The sequence below is a fragment of the Myxine glutinosa genome, chromosome 2 (genome assembly GCF_964187855.1).
Source record: "Myxine glutinosa chromosome 2, kmMyxGlut1.1, whole genome shotgun sequence".
NCBI lineage: Eukaryota > Metazoa > Chordata > Myxini > Myxiniformes > Myxinidae > Myxine > Myxine glutinosa.
In genome coordinates, this window is record NC_136262.1 from 132,067,436 (window position 1) to 132,087,371 (window position 19,936).

General features: G+C 44.9%; 1 protein-coding gene across 1 annotated transcript in view; it reads left to right on the forward strand.

The window, feature by feature from the left end:
• Window positions 1-19,936, forward strand: part of LOC137422284 (palmitoyltransferase ZDHHC1) — an 82,914-nt gene that overhangs the window by 44,138 nt on the left and 18,840 nt on the right. Inside the window, exon 7 of the mRNA XM_078772637.1 lies at window positions 7,351-7,421. Coding sequence (XP_078628763.1) covers window positions 7,351-7,421 — 71 coding nt within the window. The remainder of the gene's footprint in view (window positions 1-7,350; window positions 7,422-19,936) is intronic.

The window sequence follows — 19,936 nt, forward strand, 5'->3', positions numbered from 1 at the left end:
AACTACTTGTCCGATTAATATGAAACCTTGAAAAGGCACATCCTCGGGTCCCCAGCAATATACCTGGCAAGTTTCAAGTATATCGGACCCGTGGTTGTCGAGAAACAGCGGTCACAGACAAACACACAGACATACACACACACATACACACAGAGATTACTGGAATTATAGATAGATAAGCCTGGGGTAGATGGACATTATTTTTTAGTGGACATGTTGTTAATTCATAGGTTTGTAGGACTCCGAGCACCCATTTGAGGTGACCAGGAAAGTTTGCGTTGACCTGGAAAACGGTGTTATTGCTGCTTGGTTCAGCTTAAAGATAAGGCCTATTTCATCAGTCTGGTTATGCTATGAGGATTAAGGGTTTATAATGTGTCGTTTGAATAGAGTGAATGGGGGTGGTGAGTTCCCCAATATCTAAAATTGTAATTTGATAGAAATCTAATCAAGTGGGATTATAAATTTAAGTTTTGAAGGTGATTTGTAACTGTACCACATGTCAGTTTCTGTGAGATTAGCAATGTAGCTTCTTTGTGTGAGGAGAATCCTTGCTATAATTCACAGAACGTTGTGTGCGTTAGTTTGTCGTGCTACTCCTTCCACAGTTCTAGGCCGATTAAATCCAGACTTGCTACACATGATCAGTATGACCCCAATTAATGTATCGGTTTTCTTTTTTTAATCTTTCCTGGTGGTCTTGGGGGGAGAGGGGATGATGCAAAATCTGTACGTAAATGTGTATCATGTAGCGCCACTTCAGGTGGGAAAGGGTATTACAAGTCTCCACACCACAGGACAGGACAGTACAGTATTTCTGTCCTCACGTTTTCCAGTGCAGTGAGGTATTTTGAATTACACGTTCGAATAAGGATAATAACATAATTCCCCTGGCTGTTGCCATAGGCAGTGGGTAATTCCACTTTGATATCATTTACAGCAGGGCTACAATCACAATTCAATGCAGGAGGATTTTTTTTTATGGATATCGCTCCAGACAAGGTATACAGCCCCTCTAAATAAGGGGCTAAGATAAAGTTAGAAAAATGTAAGGATAAAGCAAAAAACAAAACAAAAGAAAAAAACAAGAAAACATCCAAGACACCGGAAGTAGCAGAGGTCGAGTAAAATACGATTAAACCTCAAAGATGTAGGAAGTATGAATTGACATTCCTCTTAAAGCCGAGTAAATCGTAGGATAATGGGAAGCATGCTACACTATTACAGGTAGTGAATTCCAGAGCGAGACAGCACGTGGGATAAAACTATCTGCGTAGCCTTTCGTTCTGCACTTTGGATCAGCTATAGGGTATGGGTGAGCAGAGATGGCAAACCGAGTCTGGCGTCCAAACTCTCATACGGGAGGAACCAAGTTAGAAAGTCCAACAGAACATTTGCCATGAAAATATCTGTGGAACAAACCAAGAGTGGCAGTCGACCTACGGTGAGAGAGCGGTTGAAGAGTTTAACCCATCTCCGCACCAACCAGGCTGACTATGCGTTGCTGTATCCTACCAAGTAAGGATAAGTGGCAGGCCGGTGCTCCAGCCCAAATGTGAAAACAGTACTCCATGATGGGTCTATAGTTGTCTTATACAGGTACAAAACAGCCTCGGGAGGTAAATACCTCTGCGCTTCATAAAGACAACCAACTCGCTTGGAAGCAGTCTTAGCAATACCAGAAATGTACCTATCCCAACGGAGGTTAGAAGACATGTCCAGACCAAGAAGCCGAAGCTCCGATGATTCCGTTAGGGTTGACGACCCCATGTGCACAGAAGGGAAACACCTGTTTCTAGAACGAGATATTATCTTGTAAGAGGGATGAAGAGGACTTTCCTAAAAGGGAGGTGGCTGTTAGTGTGAGGGAGATGAGGCTAATGAAGTATGTATTGTGCATCCTGTTAGCAAGGATGTAAGGTATCTTCTTGGTTCAGATCTTTCAAGTGGATTGAATGGCTGTGGCAATACCTACAATTATTTTCCAATGTTGATATTATAACCTTTCTGTCGCTACAATCGTGCTCATGCCAGTGCTTTTCACTCCATCTCTCCGCCTTTTCTTGTCATCTCTCCGCCTTGTCTTGTCATCTCTCCGCCTTGTCTTGTCATCTCTCCGCCTTGTCTTGTCATCTCTCCGCCTTGTCTTGTCATCTCTCCGCTTTGTCTTGTCATCTCTCCGCCTTGTCTTGTCATCTCTCCGTCTTGTCTTGTCATTTCTCCGCCTTGTCTTGTCATCTCTCCGTCTTGTCTTGTCATCTCTCCGTCTTGTCTTGTCATCTCTCCACCTTGTCTTGTCATCTCTCCGCCTTGTCTTGTCATCTCTCCGTTTTGTCTTGTCATCTCTCCGCCTTGTGTTGTCATTTCTCCACCTTGTCTTGTCATTTCTCCGCCTTGTCTTGTCATTTCTCCGCCTTGTCTTGTCATCTCTCTGCCTTGTCTTGTCATTTCGCCGCCTTGTCTTGTCACCTCTCCACCTTGTCCAGTCATCTCTCCGCCTTGTCCAGTCATCTCTCCGCCTTGTCTTGTCATCTCTCCACCTTGTCTTGTCATCTTTCCAACTTGTCCAGTCATCTCTCCACCTTGTCTTGTCATTTCTCCACCTTGTCTTGTCATTTCTCCGCCTTGTCTTGTCATCTCTCCGCCTTGTCTTGTCATCTCTCCGCCTTGTCTTGTCATCTCTCCACCTTGTCTTGTCATCTTTCCAACTTGTCCAGTCATCTCTCCACCTTGTCTAGTCATCTCTCCGCCTTGTCCGGTCATCTCTCCACCTTGTCTTGTCATCTCTTCACCTTGTCTTGTCATCTTTCCAACTTGTCCAGTCATCTCTCCACCTTGTCTTGTCATCTCTCTGCCTTGTCTTGTCATCTCTCCACCATGTCTTCTTGCACCTTTTGTTTCAGTTTGTCTCCTATTTCCAATTGTCTTGCCTCATCACTTTTCTCTTATTAAACTTCCCAAAAGGTTGCTATTATGAATATCAGTACAATTAATGATCAGTTGAAGTCACATCAGTCTTATTGTTTTCACATCGTTGGCAAATCGGGTACATTGTTATCAGTTTGTCGTCAATCAGTTTTATGTTGTCTCCAAAATTGTCATTTGTAAGGTGCTCGAGCCCTCACTAAGTTGTGTTTTTGTGCACCATTCAGTCCTGTAATAGTCTACTTGCCAGCAATGTGAACCCGGAAATGTTGAGTACCCCAAAGTTTTAAGTTAGAAATGTACAGTATGGGTCCCCAGCACTTAGAAACTGCCGGATGCTAACTTGCATATGTTGGGCAATTAGCAAAATTCGCATGAATAGCATTAACCCTATCAAACATAGGCCTGGGACACTGAAATTTCTGTTTCGCTCCATTGCTCCACTTTTATTCACAGGTATTAGAGGTAACAAAGGCAAGTACCATACCAAACTAGAATAATATGACTATGGGTAAATAATATCCTCAAAATTAAAACACAAGTATACCCAAAATTATCAGAGCTGAAAAATATGTGCACTAGTTACACAACATAAAACTTCCATCAAGAAAGAGCATCTTGCACTTCTACTACTCTGCACTGTTATAAAGCATATCCTCATCATAAAACTCATCCTCATCGTCTTCATCTTTTTCTCCTGACTCTACATTCTTGTCATATTGCTCTTCTTGCTGTGAGTGTGTGAGTGTGTTGCAACATGTACTATCAGAGCCTTTGCAGAAGCAGTAGCTGGTACAGGCCAGGCCTGCAGCTACGCAGCTGCACTTTGCTGTTAAACAGGGCTTTAACCCAGCTTTGCAGCTACAGCTGATCATTTCCAACACGGCAGGAGGAGCAACGGGGCTTGCGTCCAGGATGGGCATGATGACTTCCTCTCCTTTCTCGCCTTCCTTCTTATTCCATCCAAACTCTGTTATGTCCACAGCTGGTGGGTCAGGGCAGTCTGCTGCTTTCCAAAGCAGCACCTGTAGATGGGCACGCCGTCCATGGAGGAGAGCGTTGCGCTCCGTAGGAGGCAGTGTCTTCAGTGCTGGGGGGGGTTTTGCGCTTTCGGTAGCTGTCATATCTGGCGACGTTCAGAGATGCCGACTCCCTCTCGTTGTACAGAGCCAGGAAGAAACCACTCACTGCCTCTGTAATCTGTAAATCAGTAGCTCCCTCTTCTCCGATGAAGTGAAGCAGGTCACCAGGTACTACTCTCATGGCCTTGAGTGCGGACACCTTCCCTTTCCCCGCGGGATAGGAGGTGGTGTCACATCCGGAGAGAGCATGCATAGCCAGGATGGAGCGACACTGCTCACCGAGATTCTCTACTGTCGAATTGATGTTGAGAATAGTGCCATCCCATCTCTCCATCTGCAGGTTACATGTGATACCCACCTTCCAGCACCAATAGACCATGAGTATGAAAACATCAGTGTCGTCGCTGAGAATGCGGACAGATTCAGCTCCGCGACTGGCTGCATCCAACATGTATGAGATGAGGGAGACGTCAGCCTCGTCATGAGTGACAATACTGTCTGCTTTGCTGACCATCTTGATGTGATCTCCTATGCTGTGTGTGCACAGGAGCTCACCCAGTCTCCATTTGTTTGTCTTGTTCTTCATCACTTTGTCGCGGCTAGGTAGAGGGGTTGTCAGTGAGAGTCGGTACTCTGTTGAGCTCTCCCCAGCTCATCTCTGCCTCTCGTGGTCTTTGGCAGAGACTTGCTCATACCGGTCAAAGATGACAAATGTTTCGGTGATGTAGCGATTAAGCCGGCGCCCCATGCTGGCTGCGAGGTCAGCCACGGTGCCTGACGATGGCCACACCACGTGGTAGATGAGCTGCGATGCATCAACGAGTACAACATGTGGTGGGTGGGGATTGGGGGCAAGGATTCCAAGACGCTGGACGATCACAGACTTGTTACCCTTCCTGAGGCATCCATACTCATCGATGATGGATGCAGGGACCGGGCCGAGCTCGTAGTCAAAGAGGGCAGAGAGCTCCATTCTTCTCTTGCTCCCCACCACCAGCAGCCGAGCAAACAACGCCTCAAGGTCACATATGATCTTCGCATTGACCTTCACTCTTTTTTTGGTGAATGTCATTGTCACCACCTTATTTGAGATGGCGCATGAAATCTCTCAGGAAGTGATGAAGAGAACAGTGTGCTCATGTCCTGTCCGATCTTCAATGCATCTTGCACATTCACCTTTTCATCTGCCACCTGGCCATTTATGATATGGTGGAGGGTCGCGGTCTCTATGGTGAGTGGATGGGAGTTTTCCTGTAGCACTCTCAGGATTTTAGCCCGGTCCTCCGCGTCCAATTCCCGCCGTCCTTTACCCTCTTCTTTGTGTCTGTTTGGCTTCATTGTCTTATCCGGTGCTTCAGCATCGTCGTAAATCTCATCCAATGACTTGGAGAGATAGGAGCAGATGCCGAAAGAGTAGGGGCACTAACCGCGCAAAACAATATTGGGTGAAAAAAAATCCACGGCTTTTACATCTCTTTTTTCACATGAAATTTTGATCGCAGGAAATTTTTATAAGAACACTCACGGAAAGCATATCTGTCTAAGTGTATTATGTCCAAATTTCATACGGATCCTTCAAATAGTTTGCTCACACGAAGCATTCAAACAGAGCAATAGAGCGAAACAGAAATTTCAGTGTCCCAGGCCTATGTTTGATAGGGTTAATGCTATTAATGCTAATTTTGCTAATTGCCCAACATATGCAAGTTAGCATCCGGCAGTTTCTAAGTGCTGGGGACCCATACTGTACATTTCTAACTTAAAACGTTGGGGTACTCAACATTTCCGGGTTCACAAGAGGGCTCTATAGGCTTGGCAAGTAGACTATAAGGGACACGAGTGGAGAGCCTGCGCTGTTCCGGCAAAAGCAAACCATGTGATCAGAACCTTCTCAAATCACGGTTTCTCAGCGGCAGATTCGCTACCGCCCCAACCACGTGACCGGCAAAATAATGAGGAAACGTCAACCCGTGATCGGGTTTATTCATTTTTTTTCTCTATGTACTTAAGTCGATCACTCACTATTGGACAATGACGATGAGGCGGTTTGTAAATTTATTTGGTTGTTAATATATCTTGTACTTACGTTCTACTATTATGTCGTATTATTATCACTAAATTTGCTCACGAATGTTAACAGTTGCTTAAGATCTATGAATAGCTTTTCCTGAGATGTTTTCACCACACAGATTTAAGAGATTGGGAGACGATGCACCTTTTTCCCTTTTCTGATGTAGAAACATTTTGTGAGTTCTAAAGTAGATCTTACTGCCGTCAGTTGTCCATGACACAGGGCTTTATCAACTCGATTTATTGATGCGACACGTGGCCTTTAAAGTCTGCCATATGGGAATGGACGGTGTCTTCCCATCTCAGACGATGAAGGACTAAAACAAAGACTGTGAAATTGCTGATCCACGATTGGTCGTTTGCTGTTCACCGCATGCTCATCACACAGTTTGGAGGAGTTTGAGGCCCTGCTTGATTGCCTTGTTAATGCAGCTCATCAGTTTGAATTCAGGATCGGTGTTAAGAAGACGGAGGTCATGTTCTAACATTGTCCATGAGGTATGTAGTGACGATCGATGGGCGTTCGTTATACAGTATACTGCTGAGAGGTTTAGTTATCTTGGCAGTATAATGATGCAGAATACATCCCTCGATGAGGAATCGGTGCTCACCTTGCCAAAGATACTCTGCTTTTGGCATACTGACGAGGTGTCCCTGGCAGGATCAGGGTATTAGGATGCAAACAAACGTAGACACGTACCATGCCGTTGTACTGGCAACTCTGTGATTACGGGTGAACGACGTGGACATTGTACCACGGACACATCGAGGATCTGGACCAATTTCACATGCCACGTCTTGGTAATATTTAGACATCAGGACAGGGCACGCGATGCATCGACGTTAGTCGTGTGCAATGCAATAGGGATCGAAGCGATGCCGATTAACACCCAATTCTTCGGTGTCGATCATTCGACGTGCAAGTGTGCGCTGGCGTGAGTGTGCATCGGGGCGTGGTGCCAGCACGCCGGTGTGCATCGGGGCGTGGTGCCAGCACGCCGGTGTGCATCGGGGCGTGGTGCCAGCACGCCGGTGTGCATCGGGGCGTGGTGCCAGCACGCCGGTGTGCATCGGGGCGTGGTGCCAGCACGCCGGTGTGCTTCGGGGCGTGGTGCCAGCACGCCGGTGTGCATCGGGGTGTTGCAATTGCTCATTATAATGGGTGCCAATGCTGCTCATTCTGAACACGACTAGCTGGCAGTTTTCTTCTGATGTCAATAATTGTTCATAAAACAAAATCTATGTCATAAACATGTTTGCTTTTTTTTTTCAGTCTGGGTACGAAGAGCATGTGTACAATGCGAATCCGGAAATCCACCCAACACCAGCCGGTGAAATTGAAAAGTGAGTGGTGGTATTGCTTCATACAGCACTGTGATATACTAAGTATCAAGAATTCAAAAAAGTACCGATGCCTGGTTGATGTCATGTCTCCCATCTTTAATTGATTAAAGTATGGAGACTTCCATTTCGGGTCGGGCCGGACGGGGGTAATTTCTGTGCATACAGATCGGGGTAGGGAAGGGTGGGTATTGGTGGTGAAAGTGAAGCAAATATAAACATTGGGGGAGGGAAGGGTGGGTATTGGTGGTGAAAGTGAAGCAAATATAAACATTGGGGGAGGGAAGGGTGGGTATTGGTGGTGAAAGTGAAGCAAATATAAACATTGGGGGAGGGAAGGGTGGGTATTGGTGGTGAAAGTGAAGCAAATATAAAAATTGGGGGAGGGAACGGTGGGTATTGGTGGTGAAAGTGAAGCAAATATAAAAATTGGGGGAGGGAACGGTGGGTATTGGTGGTGAAAGTGAAGCAAATATAAAAATTGGGGGAGGGAAGGGTGGATATTGGTGGTGAAAGTGAAGCAAATATAAAAATTGGGGGAGGGAAGGGTGGGTATTGGTGGTGAAAGTGAAGCAAATATAAAAATTGGGGGAGGGAACGGTGGGTATTGGTGGTGAAAGTGAAGCAAATATAAAAATTGGGGGAGGGAAGGGTGGGTATTGGTGGTGAAAGTGAAGCAAATATAAAAATTGGGGGAGGGAACGGTGGGTATTGGTGGTGAAAGTGAAGCAAATATAAAAATTGGGGGAGGGAACGGTGGGTATTGGTGGTGAAAGTGAAGCAAATATAAACATTGGGGGAGGGAAGGGTGGGTATTGGTGGTGAAAGTGAAGCAAATATAAACATTGGGGGAGGGAAGGGTGGGTATTGGTGGTGAAAGTGAAGCAAATATAAACATTGGGGGAGGGAAGGGAGGGTATTGGTGGTGAAAGTGAAGCAAATATAAACATTGGGGGAGGGAAGGGTGGGTATTGGTGGTGAAAGTGAAGCAAATATAAACATTGGGGGAGGGAAGGGTGGGTATTGGTGGTGAAAGTGAAGCAAATATAAACATTGGGGGAGGGAAGGGTGGGTATTGGTGGTGAAAGTGAAGCAAATATAAACATTGGGGGAGGGAAGGGTGGGTATTGGTGGTGAAAGTGAAGCAAATATAAACATTGGGGGAGGGAAGGGAGGGTATTGGTGGTGAAAGTGAAGCAAATATAAACATTGGGGGAGGGAAGGGTGGGTATTGGTGGTGAAAGTGAAGCAAATATAAACATTGGGGGAGGGAAGGGTGTGTATTGGTGGTGAAAGTGAAGCAAATATAAACATTGGGGGAGGGAAGGGTGGGTATTGGTGGTGAAAGTGAAGCAAATATAAACATTGGGGGAGGGAACGGTGGGTATTGGTGGTGAAAGTGAAGCAAATATAAACATTGGGGGAGGGAAGGGTGGGTATTAGTGGTGAAAGTGAAGCAAATATAAACATTGGGGGAGGGAACGGTGGGTATTGGTGGTGAAAGTGAAGCAAATATAAACATTGGGGGAGGGAACGGTGGGTATTGGTGGTGAAAGTGAAGCAAATATAAACATTGGGGGAGGGAACGGTGGGTATTGGTGGTGAAAGTGAAGCAAATATAAACATTGGGGGAGGGAAGGGTGGGTATTGGTGGTGAAAGTGAAGCAAATATAAACATTGGGGGAGGGAAGGGTGGGTATTGGTGGTGAAAGTGAAGCAAATATAAACATTGGGGGAGGGAACGGTGGGTATTGGTGGTGAAAGTGAAGCAAATATAAACATTGGTGGAGGGAAGGGTGGGTATTGGTGGTGAAAGTGAAGCAAATATAAACATTGGGGGAGGGAACGGTGGGTATTGGTGGTGAAAGTGAAGCAAATATAAACATTGGGGGAGGGAAGGGTGGGTATTGGTGGTGAAAGTGAAGCAAATATAAACATTGGGGGAGGGAAGGGTGGGTATTGGTGGTGAAAGTGAAGCAAATATAAACATTGGGGGAGGGAAGGGTGGGTATTGGTGGTGAAAGTGAAGCAAATATAAACATTGGGGGAGGGAAGGGTGGGTATTGGTGGTGAAAGTGAAGCAAATATAAACATTGGGGGAGGGAACGGTGGGTATTGGTGGTGAAAGTGAAGCAAATATAAACATTGGGGGAGGGAAGGGTGGGTATTGGTGGTGAAAGTGAAGCAAATATAAACATTGGGGGAGGGAAGGGTGGGTATTGGTGGTGAAAGTGAAGCAAATATAAACATTGGAGGAGAGAAGGGTGGGTATTGGTGGTGAAAGTGAAGCAAATATAAACATTGGGGGAGGGAACGGTGGGTATTGGTGGTGAAAGTGAAGCAAATATAAACATTGGGGGAGGGAAGGGTGGGTATTTGTGGTGAAAGTGAAGCAAATATAAACATTGGGGGAGGGAAGGGTGGGTATTGGTGGTGAAAGTGAAGCAAATATAAACATTGGGGGAGGGAACGGTGGGTATTGGTGGTGAAAGTGAAGCAAATATAAACATTGGGGGAGGGAAGGGTGGGTATTGGTGGTGAAAGTGAAGCAAATATAAACATTGGGGGAGGGAACGGTGGGTATTGGTGGTGAAAGTGAAGCAAATATAAACATTGGGGGAGGGAAGGGTGGGTATTGGTGGTGAAAGTGAAGCAAATATAAACATTGGGGGAGGGAAGGGTGGGTATTGGTGGTGAAAGTGAAGCAAATATAAACATTGGGGGAGGGAAGGGTGGGTATTGGTGGTGAAAGTGAAGCAAATATAAACATTGGGGGGAGAGAAGGGTGGGTATTGGTGGTGAAAGTGAAGCAAATATAAACATTGGGGGAGGGAAGGGTGGGTATTGGTGGTGAAAGTGAAGCAAATATAAACATTGGGGGAGGGAACGGTGGGTATTGGTGGTGAAAGTGAAGCAAATATAAACATTGGGGGAGGGAAGGGTGGGTATTGGTGGTGAAAGTGAAGCAAATATAAACATTGGGGGAGGGAACGGTGGGTATTGGTGGTGAAAGTGAAGCAAATATAAACATTGGGGGAGGGAAGGGTGGGTATTGGTGGTGAAAGTGAAGCAAATATAAACATTGGGGGAGGGAAGGGTGGGTATTGGTGGTGAAAGTGAAGCAAATATAAACATTGGGGGAGAGAAGGGTGGGTATTGGTGGTGAAAGTGAAGCAAATATAAACATTGGGGGAGGGAAGGGTGGGTATTGGTGGTGAAAGTGAAGCAAATATAAACATTGGGGGAGGGAACGGTGGGTATTGGTGGTGAAAGTGAAGCAAATATAAACATTGGGGGAGGGAAGGGTGGGTATTGGTGGTGAAAGTGAAGCAAATATAAACATTGGGGGAGGGAACGGTGGGTATTGGTGGTGAAAGTGAAGCAAATATAAACATTGGGGGAGGGAAGGGTGGGTATTGGTGGTGAAAGTGAAGCAAATATAAACATTGGGGGAGGGAACGGTGGGTATTGGTGGTGAAAGTGAAGCAAATATAAACATTGGGGGAGGGAAGGGTGGGTATTGGTGGTGAAAGTGAAGCAAATATAAACATTGGGGGAGGGAAGGGTGGGTATTTGTGGTGAAAGTGAAGCAAATATAAACATTGGGGGAGGGAAGGGTGGGTATTGGTGGTGAAAGTGAAGCAAATATAAAAATTGGGGGAGGGAAGGGTGGGTATTGGTGGTGAAAGTGAAGCAAATATAAACATTGGGGGAGGGAAGGGTGGGTATTGGTGGTGAAAGTGAAGCAAATATAAAAATTGGGGGAGGGAAGGGTGGGTATTGGTGGTGAAAGTGAAGCAAATATAAACATTGGGGGAGGGAAGGGTGGGTATTGGTGGTGAAAGTGAAGCAAATATAAACATTGGGGGAGGGAAGGGTGGGTATTGGTGGTGAAAGTGAAGCAAATATAAACATTGGGGGAGGGAAGGGTGGGTATTGGTGGTGGAAGTGAGGCAAATATAAACATTGGGGGAGGGAAGGGTGGGTATTGGTGGTGAAAGTGAAGCAAATATAAACATTGGGGGAGGGAAGGGTGGGTATTGGTGGTGAAAGTGAAGCAAATATAAACATTGGGGGAGGGAAGGGTGGGTATTGGTGGTGAAAGTGAAGCAAATATAAACATTGGGGGAGGGAAGGGTGGGTATTGGTGGTGAAAGTGAAGCAAATATAAACATTTGGGGAGGGAAGGGTGGGTATTGGTGGTGAAAGTGAAGCAAATATAAACATTGGGGGAGGGAAGGGTGGGTATTGGTGGTGAAAGTGAAGCAAATATAAACATTGGGGGAGGGAAGGGTGGGTATTGGTGGTGAAAGTGAAGCAAATATAAACATTGGGGGAGGGAAGGGTGGGTATTGGTGGTGAAAGTGAAGCAAATATAAACATTGGGGGAGGGAAGGGTGGGTATTGGTGGTGAAAGTGAAGCAAATATAAACATTGGGGGAGGGAAGGGTGGGTATTGGTGGTGAAAGTGAAGCAAATATAAACATTGGGGGAGGGAAGGGTGGGTATTGGTGGTGAAAGTGAAGCAAATATAAACATTGGGGGAGGGAAGGGTGGGTATTGGTGGTGAAAGTGAAGCAAATATAAACATTGGGGGAGGGAAGGGTGGGTATTGGTGGTGAAAGTGAAGCAAATATAAACATTGGGGGAGGGAAGGGTGAGTATTGGTGGTGAAAGTGAAGCAAATATAAACATTGGGGGAGGGAAGGGTGGGTATTTGTGGTGAAAGTGAAGCAAATATAAACATTGGGGGAGGGAAGGGTGGGTATTGGTGGTGAAAGTGAAGCAAATATAAACATTGGGGGAGGGAAGGGTGAGTATTGGTGGTGAAAGTGAAGCAAATATAAACATTGGGGGAGGGAAGGGTGGGTATTGGTGGTGAAAGTGAAGCAAATATAAACATTGGGGGAGGGAAGGGTGGGTATTGGTGGTGAAAGTGAAGCAAATATAAACATTGGGGGAGGGAAGGGTGAGTATTGGTGGTGAAAGTGAAGCAAATATAAACATTGGGGGAGGGAAGGGTGGGTATTTGTGGTGAAAGTGAAGCAAATATAAACATTGGGGGAGGGAAGGGTGGGTATTGGTGGTGAAAGTGAAGCAAATATAAACATTGTTATCGTTATTCCTTATTACTTGCAAAATCGAAGATTTTTCAAGTACTGTATATTGTCTGGTCTTGTGTGTTATTCTGTCTGTTTGTCTGTCTGTCAATCGCCTACAGGTCACGATTTTAAACCGATCTTCTCGAAACTTTACCTGATGTTAGAGGCATAAGGAAGAGGAAGAAACCTTTTGATTTTGAGGTCAAAGGTCATCTTGAGGTCAAATTTCTAAAATTGGCATTTTTCATCCGAATGAGTTGAAAATTGAACAGCATGTGCATATTAAGTCACTAAATTGGGAAACCAGCTATTTTTGAGGTCAAAAGGTCAACTGGGGGTCCAACTTCCAAAATCATATGTTTTCATCTGGAAAAAATCATAAATTTTCATCCGATTAACTTGAAAATTCAAACAGCAATTGCATCGTGCATCACTGAATTGGGAACCGGACTATTTTCAGGTCAAAAGGTCAAAGATCAACTCGAGGTCAAACTTCTAAAATCATCAATTTTCATCTGAAATATCGTCTCTTTTAATCCGACTGACCCGAGCTTTGATTAAGATCGTCAATTATAATGTTAATGAAATGTACAATTTGATGTATCCATGGCAACTTTTCTTTGGGGGGGAGGGGGGAATTTTGCAAGTATCGTGCTCTGCATGACGTCTTCTTGTTTTAAATTTTTCATCTTGGGGATTCGTATTTTGTTGGAGTAAGAGAGCAAATCAAAGATAAAGAAGTCCTAGCATTACTTTGCTTCATACAGCAAAGCGCATTCCTTTGCCAACCTTCAGTCAATAAAATGTAAAACTATTTGTAACTTGGGAAGCCAAACAACAAAGTTTAAGTTCCCTGTCCAAATAAACTTATGGAATTGTTGTGTTCAACTGATGACCGGGTCGTATTATTAGGTTTTGGAGGGAATTTCTGTCTATTACAGGCAAATTATGGCGGGTCGTATTATTAGGTTTTGGAGGGAATTTCTGTCTATTACAGGCAAATTATGGGAGATCCCTGTGCCATGCCCTATAAGTGACCTTGTTTTAATTGGTTTGCAAATTCTAGCAACATTAAAAATGGAGTTCCTTTTATTTCAAACTAGCAGAAGTACCCGGCATTGTCGGGCGGGGGAGGGGAGGGGGAGGGGGAAGGGGAGGGGAGGGGAGGAGAGGGGGGGAAGGGAGAAGAGGGGGGAGGGGGAGGGGGGAAGGGGAGAGGGTAGGAGGGAGGGGGAATGGAGGGGAAAAGGGAGGGGGTGAGGGGGAGGGGGAAGGGGGAAAAGGAAGGGGAAGAGGGAAAAGGAAGGGGTAGGGGGGAAATGGAGGGGTAGGGGGGAAAGGGACGGGGGTGGAAGGGGAAGGGGTGGGGGGAGAAAGGGAGGGGTAGGGGAACAGGGGGGGAGGGGAGAAGTGGGGGGAGGGGGAGGGGAGGAGAGGGGGGGGAGGTGGGAAAGGGAGGGGGAGGGGAGGGGTGGAGGGGGAAGGGAGGGGGAGGTGGAAGGGGAAGGGGTGGGGGGGAAAGGGAGGGGTAGGGGGAAGGGGAGGGGGAGGGAAGGGGAGGGGAGGGGAACGGGGGAAGGAGAGTGGGGAGGGGGAGGGGAGAAGAGGGGGGAGGGGAGAAGAGGGGGGAGGGGAGAAGAGGAGGGAGGAGAGGGGGGAGGGGGGAAGGGGGAGAGTTGAGAGGGGGGAAGGGAGGGGGAGGGGGAAGGGGAGGGGGGGTTACATGTTCTGTGGAATACAGGTGTTTCATTAAGTTCGTTGTGAATGAGAACATAATATGCAGAAATTCACAGCAGATTGTCCACACAATTTTCTCGTGTGTTTTATGTAGTTGTGTGTTTAAATGGTGTGGAGTTTTAAAATGGCTGTGGATTGGTAAATAATCTTGAGCATTCTCAGGTAAACAACTCCTGTCACTCAAGCAAACATATTAAGCACATTGAACATCATTGTCACCTGAAATTCAACAATGGTAGGAACCTTTGTTGGAACGTGTCAGCAGGTGAGTACCAAAGACCTCATGCTTGATCAAAAAGCAACTCGTATCCGCTATGATCAATAGAGAGGGGATGGAGGTGGGTAGGTGAGCTTTACGACACAATTAGCCACTCAACAGAGCTCCTGAAATGCTTCCGGAGGGAGGAAGATTATTTCTTCAAGAATAATGAAGAATTAGTCTCGCTGATAAAGTGTAGTGTCGATCTACGTCTGTGGACAGGTATAACGATCGATGAAGTCATAACAATGGATGAAGATCCGAAGGGTCAGCTTCTCGTCGAAATATCAGCTTCAACTGGCCTCCCACGGCAGTTGCCATATCTCAATCACTATGCTGTTGATTTCATCCATTATTTTTTATCAATTGTTCAAAACTAAAGGCACGACCAATTAGTACAGCTGGCCATAAGGCATGGATCATGTCCAACCGTTTGTCCCCGAGTAGGCTTCATCGGGGATAGTCCGGGCACATTGTATCCTCCCACATGACTGCAATGAGCAGACAGTAGATCTAACATCGATTTCTTGAAAATGAGAGTCCACCTGAACTAAATCGTCGACGTTCCCAAAGCATAATTGCTGAAAACATTTTGTCCTACATTTCAAATATTTTCCTACATTAACTTGGAAAGAAAAGACTTGCAGCGTTATCGGGTGAAAAAGACCTTAAACAACAATTAATTGGCATAGCCCGTCCATTTGTTGCTTCCTCGATGTCGTCTCACCATTACGTTACTGTAGATCTTCTTCCTCTTCACCGTAGATCTACAGCTGCCATGGGACACTTCCAGCACCTTCCAATAATGGTTTTGCTCATGTCTATGTGTAAGTTAAACCATGTATCCAGCACGTAGAAAAATCATCATATTGTCGATAAGAAGAAAGCAGCAATGGACTTCGGCGAATCCACGAGCCTGACTCAATCTGTGAACTTTCTGACCTGGATTTCTGCCGATTTCAAATCCTCCTTTGACTTCTTTCGGATGCAGCTCAAGGCTAGACATATCTCGAGCATTCAATACAGTCTGGTACCCCACTTGCTCTCCAAACTCTATGCCTACGGCATCCAAGACCTACTCCACACATGGCGTCCTGCCTTACTCCATTCTCATAGCCAACATGTGGCTCTCAATGGGATCCTTTCTTGTCCTCTTCCTGTCAAGGCTGTATTGTCCCGAGGCAGTGTTCTGGGTACGATCATATTCCTAATCTTCATCAACGATCTGTCTGACTCTCTGGAAAACCATTTTTTCTCTTGTTAAATGACTCCACCGTTTGCTGCAATATCTCTTACCCTTCAGATAGACAGACTGCAGCCTTTTCTCTCTGTCTTTCAATCCTTACAAATCTCACACTTTCACTGTCTCTCTGAAAGATCCATCGGGCGAATCCTCCCATCTACTTTGCAATCTTCTTGAAGAAGTCCAGTCACTCAAATTATTGGGCCTCATGATCAGACCTGATGTTTCGTGGGCAAACTACATTTCATCGTTTGCCTCGAAAGCCGATGCAGACTGGGCATCCTGCATCATCAAATGTCCTTCCTTAGCACAGCTGAACTCTGATCTACCTAACAGGCCTTCATCCGCAGCTTGACTGCTCCCCTCTGGGCTGGTGCCCTTACCACAAACCTTGCTCAACTTGATGCCATGGAAACCACAATGTCTGCCAGCAACCCCTTTCTGGTGAAACTCACAAAATACAAAATGGCTACTCACCTCCATTAATTCGTTCCTCTTTTGTTCCCCACTCGTGGCACCAATTTCTTCAGTCTCGTTAATCTCATTCCTCCATCCAAGGCTTCAAGACAGCTGTTCACCACCATTGAAAATCACCTATCCACAACCATGATATTCTCTACCCCATCAACCCTCTCCATGTTTACCTCTTTCCATGTTTCCAGTTTTTCCTTCCAGACTGTTTCCGGCTGTATCCATCTTTTCCACCCCATGTGTTCTCCCTTAGTCCTCATTGTTCGCCACATCCCTTATTAATCCAAGTCTCCCTCTATTTTGTCCCTCGTCCCTGCTAATGGTGTTATTTCGCAACTCGCTTTCTACCGTTTCTTTTGTTATGTTACATCCTAATCTGTTCTATGTCCCAACTCCTCCACGAACCTCGACATTGTATGCAAAAAAAATCAAAACAATAGCTGTGATGAAAAATTATGTGAGATGGCATTTTGAGATGTGTTGGACCTACTCAGACAAGATCAGACAGACAAGATGCTCAGACAAGATTATGGAATACTGATAGTAAGAATTCACCTGGCACTTGTTGGATTTCATGTTCCATGAGCAAGCTCTTGTCATCCCTATATATATATATGACATATCGTCGTGGCCAAAATTATTGGCACCCTTGCACGTTTTTCAAATAATGCACCATTCTTCCAGAAAATTGTTGAAATTAGAAAATATTTTGGAATCCACGTATGTATTTATTTGCTTTGCAGTGGAACAAAACCAAAAAAGCTGAAAAAATTACTAAATCTTGTTGATATATTAAGTTTCCACATAGAAATCCTAAAATGGCCTGGACAATATTATTGGCACCTTTTAAAAGTTGTTAGAAATAATTAGATTTCAAGCAGGTGATTCTCCTTTACCTTTGAATTGAACTCACCTGTGGTGTGTTGCAGGTACCTGCAATATAGTCAGGTTCACTCTGTTTATTTCGTTCACGTTTTATGGAGATTAGCAAAACTATACATTTTTGGAATATTCAGAGCATGAGGAATCCAAAAATTAATGTTGGCATTTGCGTAAACACTTTTGCGAAAATGACACTCAGGACAGCGATGAAGATCTGTGAAAGCATATTCCTGAACAGTATAGACCAAGTAGTTCCTGTGTGTAGGACTTATAGTTCAATCTGATACTAACAAGGCTGCTTTCCTGCTTTATAAACCCATACCTATAACTTCAAAGGACATGCATATCATGTATTATGTAATGCAGTTATATCACAAATATAAAGATAATGGTTTTCAATTACCTTTGTTTGTTGCTTTTCTATAATCCTGAGCCCTATTTTGAGGCCTTTATTGGATTCCTTGACACAGAAAACATAGAATTAGCATATTTAATTAAGTTTCTAGGTTGACTAGAAGCCGAGATAGCGCAAAATATGTATTTTATGGCGGCCATTTTGAAAATTCAAAATCTGTGTCTGTGCAAATGCCAACATTGATTTTCGGATTCTCCATGCTCTGTTGATTCCAAAAATGTGCAGGTTTGCTAATCTCCCAAAATTTTGAACGAAATTATATTTGTTAACATAGTGAACCTGACTATCTTCATCGCTGTCCTGAGTGAGTGTCATTTTCGCAAACGTGTATACGCAAATGCCAACATTAATTTTTGGATTCCTCATGCTCTGAATATTCCAAGAATGTATAGTTTTGCTAATCTCCAAAAATTTTGAATGAAATTATATTTGTTAACAAAGTGAACCTGACTAATATAAGAATCACTCATTCAGCCAGTTTGAATAGAGAAAATGGGGTCATTGTGCTGTTTTGTGTCATTGTGTGTACCGCAATGAGCATGGAGAAAAGAAAGAAAACCAGAGAATTGTCTGAGGAGGTCAGACACAAGATTGTAGCCAAGCATGGACAATCTGAAGGCTACAAGTCCATCTCCAGAGACCTTGATGTTCTTGTGTCCACCGTACGTAATGTTATCAGGAGGTTTAAGGCCCATGGCACTGCAGCCAACCTCCCTGGACATGGCCGCAAGAGAAAACATGATCGAAGATTGCAGCGAAGGAATGTTCGAATGGTGGAGAAAGCCCCTCGATCAACTGCCAAACAGTTTCAAGCAGACCTTCAGACACAAGGTACGACAGTTTGAACTCGCACAATCCGTCTCCAACTCAATGAAAGGGGGTTCTCTGGTAGGAGACCCAGGAGGACCCCACTGCTGAGAGAGAGACATAAGAAAGCCTGACTGGAGTTTTCCAAACACACCTGAACAAGCAAAAATCCTTCAGTGAGAATGTCCTGTGGACAGATGAGACCAAATTAGAGCTTTTTGGTAAAGCACATCATCTCCATGTTTACAGAAAACAAAATGAAGCCTTCAAAGAAAATAACACCTTCCCTACAGTCAAACATGGAGGAGGTTCAGTGATGTTTTGGGGTTGCTGTGCTGCCTCTGGCACTGGGTGCCTTTAATGTGTGCATGACATCATAAAATCAGGAGATTACCAAGGCATTTTGGAGCGCAACGTTGAACCCAGTGTCAGAAAGCTGGGTCTCCGTCGAAGGTCATGGGTCATGCAGCAGGACAATGACCCCAAACACACTTCAAAAAGCACCCAGGAATGGTTCAAGCCAAAACGCTGGACTGTTCTGAAGTGGCCAGCAATGAGTCCAGATCTAAATCCCATTGAACACCTGTGGAATCCTCTCCTCAGTGAAAGACACATGAAAGCCCGCTTGGAGTTTGCCAAAAAGCACCCAAAGGACTCTCAGACTGTGAGAAACAAGATTCTGTGGTCTGATGAAACCACGATTGAACTGTTTGGCTTCTGTCTGCCCACTCTGCCATAAAGCCCAGATCGGTGGGGTGTTGCAGTGATGGTTGTCCTTCTGGAAGTTTCTCCCATCTTCACACAGGATCTCTGGAGCTCAGCCAGAGTGACCATCGGGTTCTTGGTCACCTCTCTTACCAAGGCCCTTCTCCCCCGATTGCTCAGTTTGGCCGGGCGGCCAGCTCTAGGAAGAGTCCTGGTTGTTCCAAACTTCTTCCATTTAACAATTATGGAGGCCACTGTGCTCTTGGGAACCTTCAATCCAGCAGAATATTTTTAGTAGACTTCCCCAGATCTGTGCGTCGACACCATCCTATCTCTGAGCTCTGCAGGCAGTTCCTTCGACCTCTTGGCTTGGTTTTTGCTCTGATATGCATTGTCAGCTGTGAGACCTTATATAAACAGGTGTGTGCCTTTCCAAATCATGTTCAATCAATTGAATTTACTACAGGTGGACTCCAGTCAAGGTGTAGAAACATCTCAAAGATGATCAAGAGAAATGGGAGGCACCTGAGCTAAATTACAAGTGTCATCGCAAAGGGTCTGAATACTTATCTAAATGTGATATTTCAGTTTTTTATTTTTAATAAATTTGCAAAACTTTCTAAAATCCTGTTTTCTCTTTGTCATTATGGGGTATCGAGTGTAGATTGATGAGGGAAAAATGAATTTAAACGATTTCAGCACAAGGCTGCAACATAACAAAATGTGAAAAAAGTGAAGGGGTCTGAATACTTTCTGAATGCGCTGTATGATTCCTTTAGTCCGCACATGATCTTGTGTGATTCCCAAAGCGTGTCGTGATCCCGGAAATAGTTCTGTATTCTGTATATATGGATTGCTCTGTAGATAAAACCTTCAAGGAGACATTGCAATTTCAAG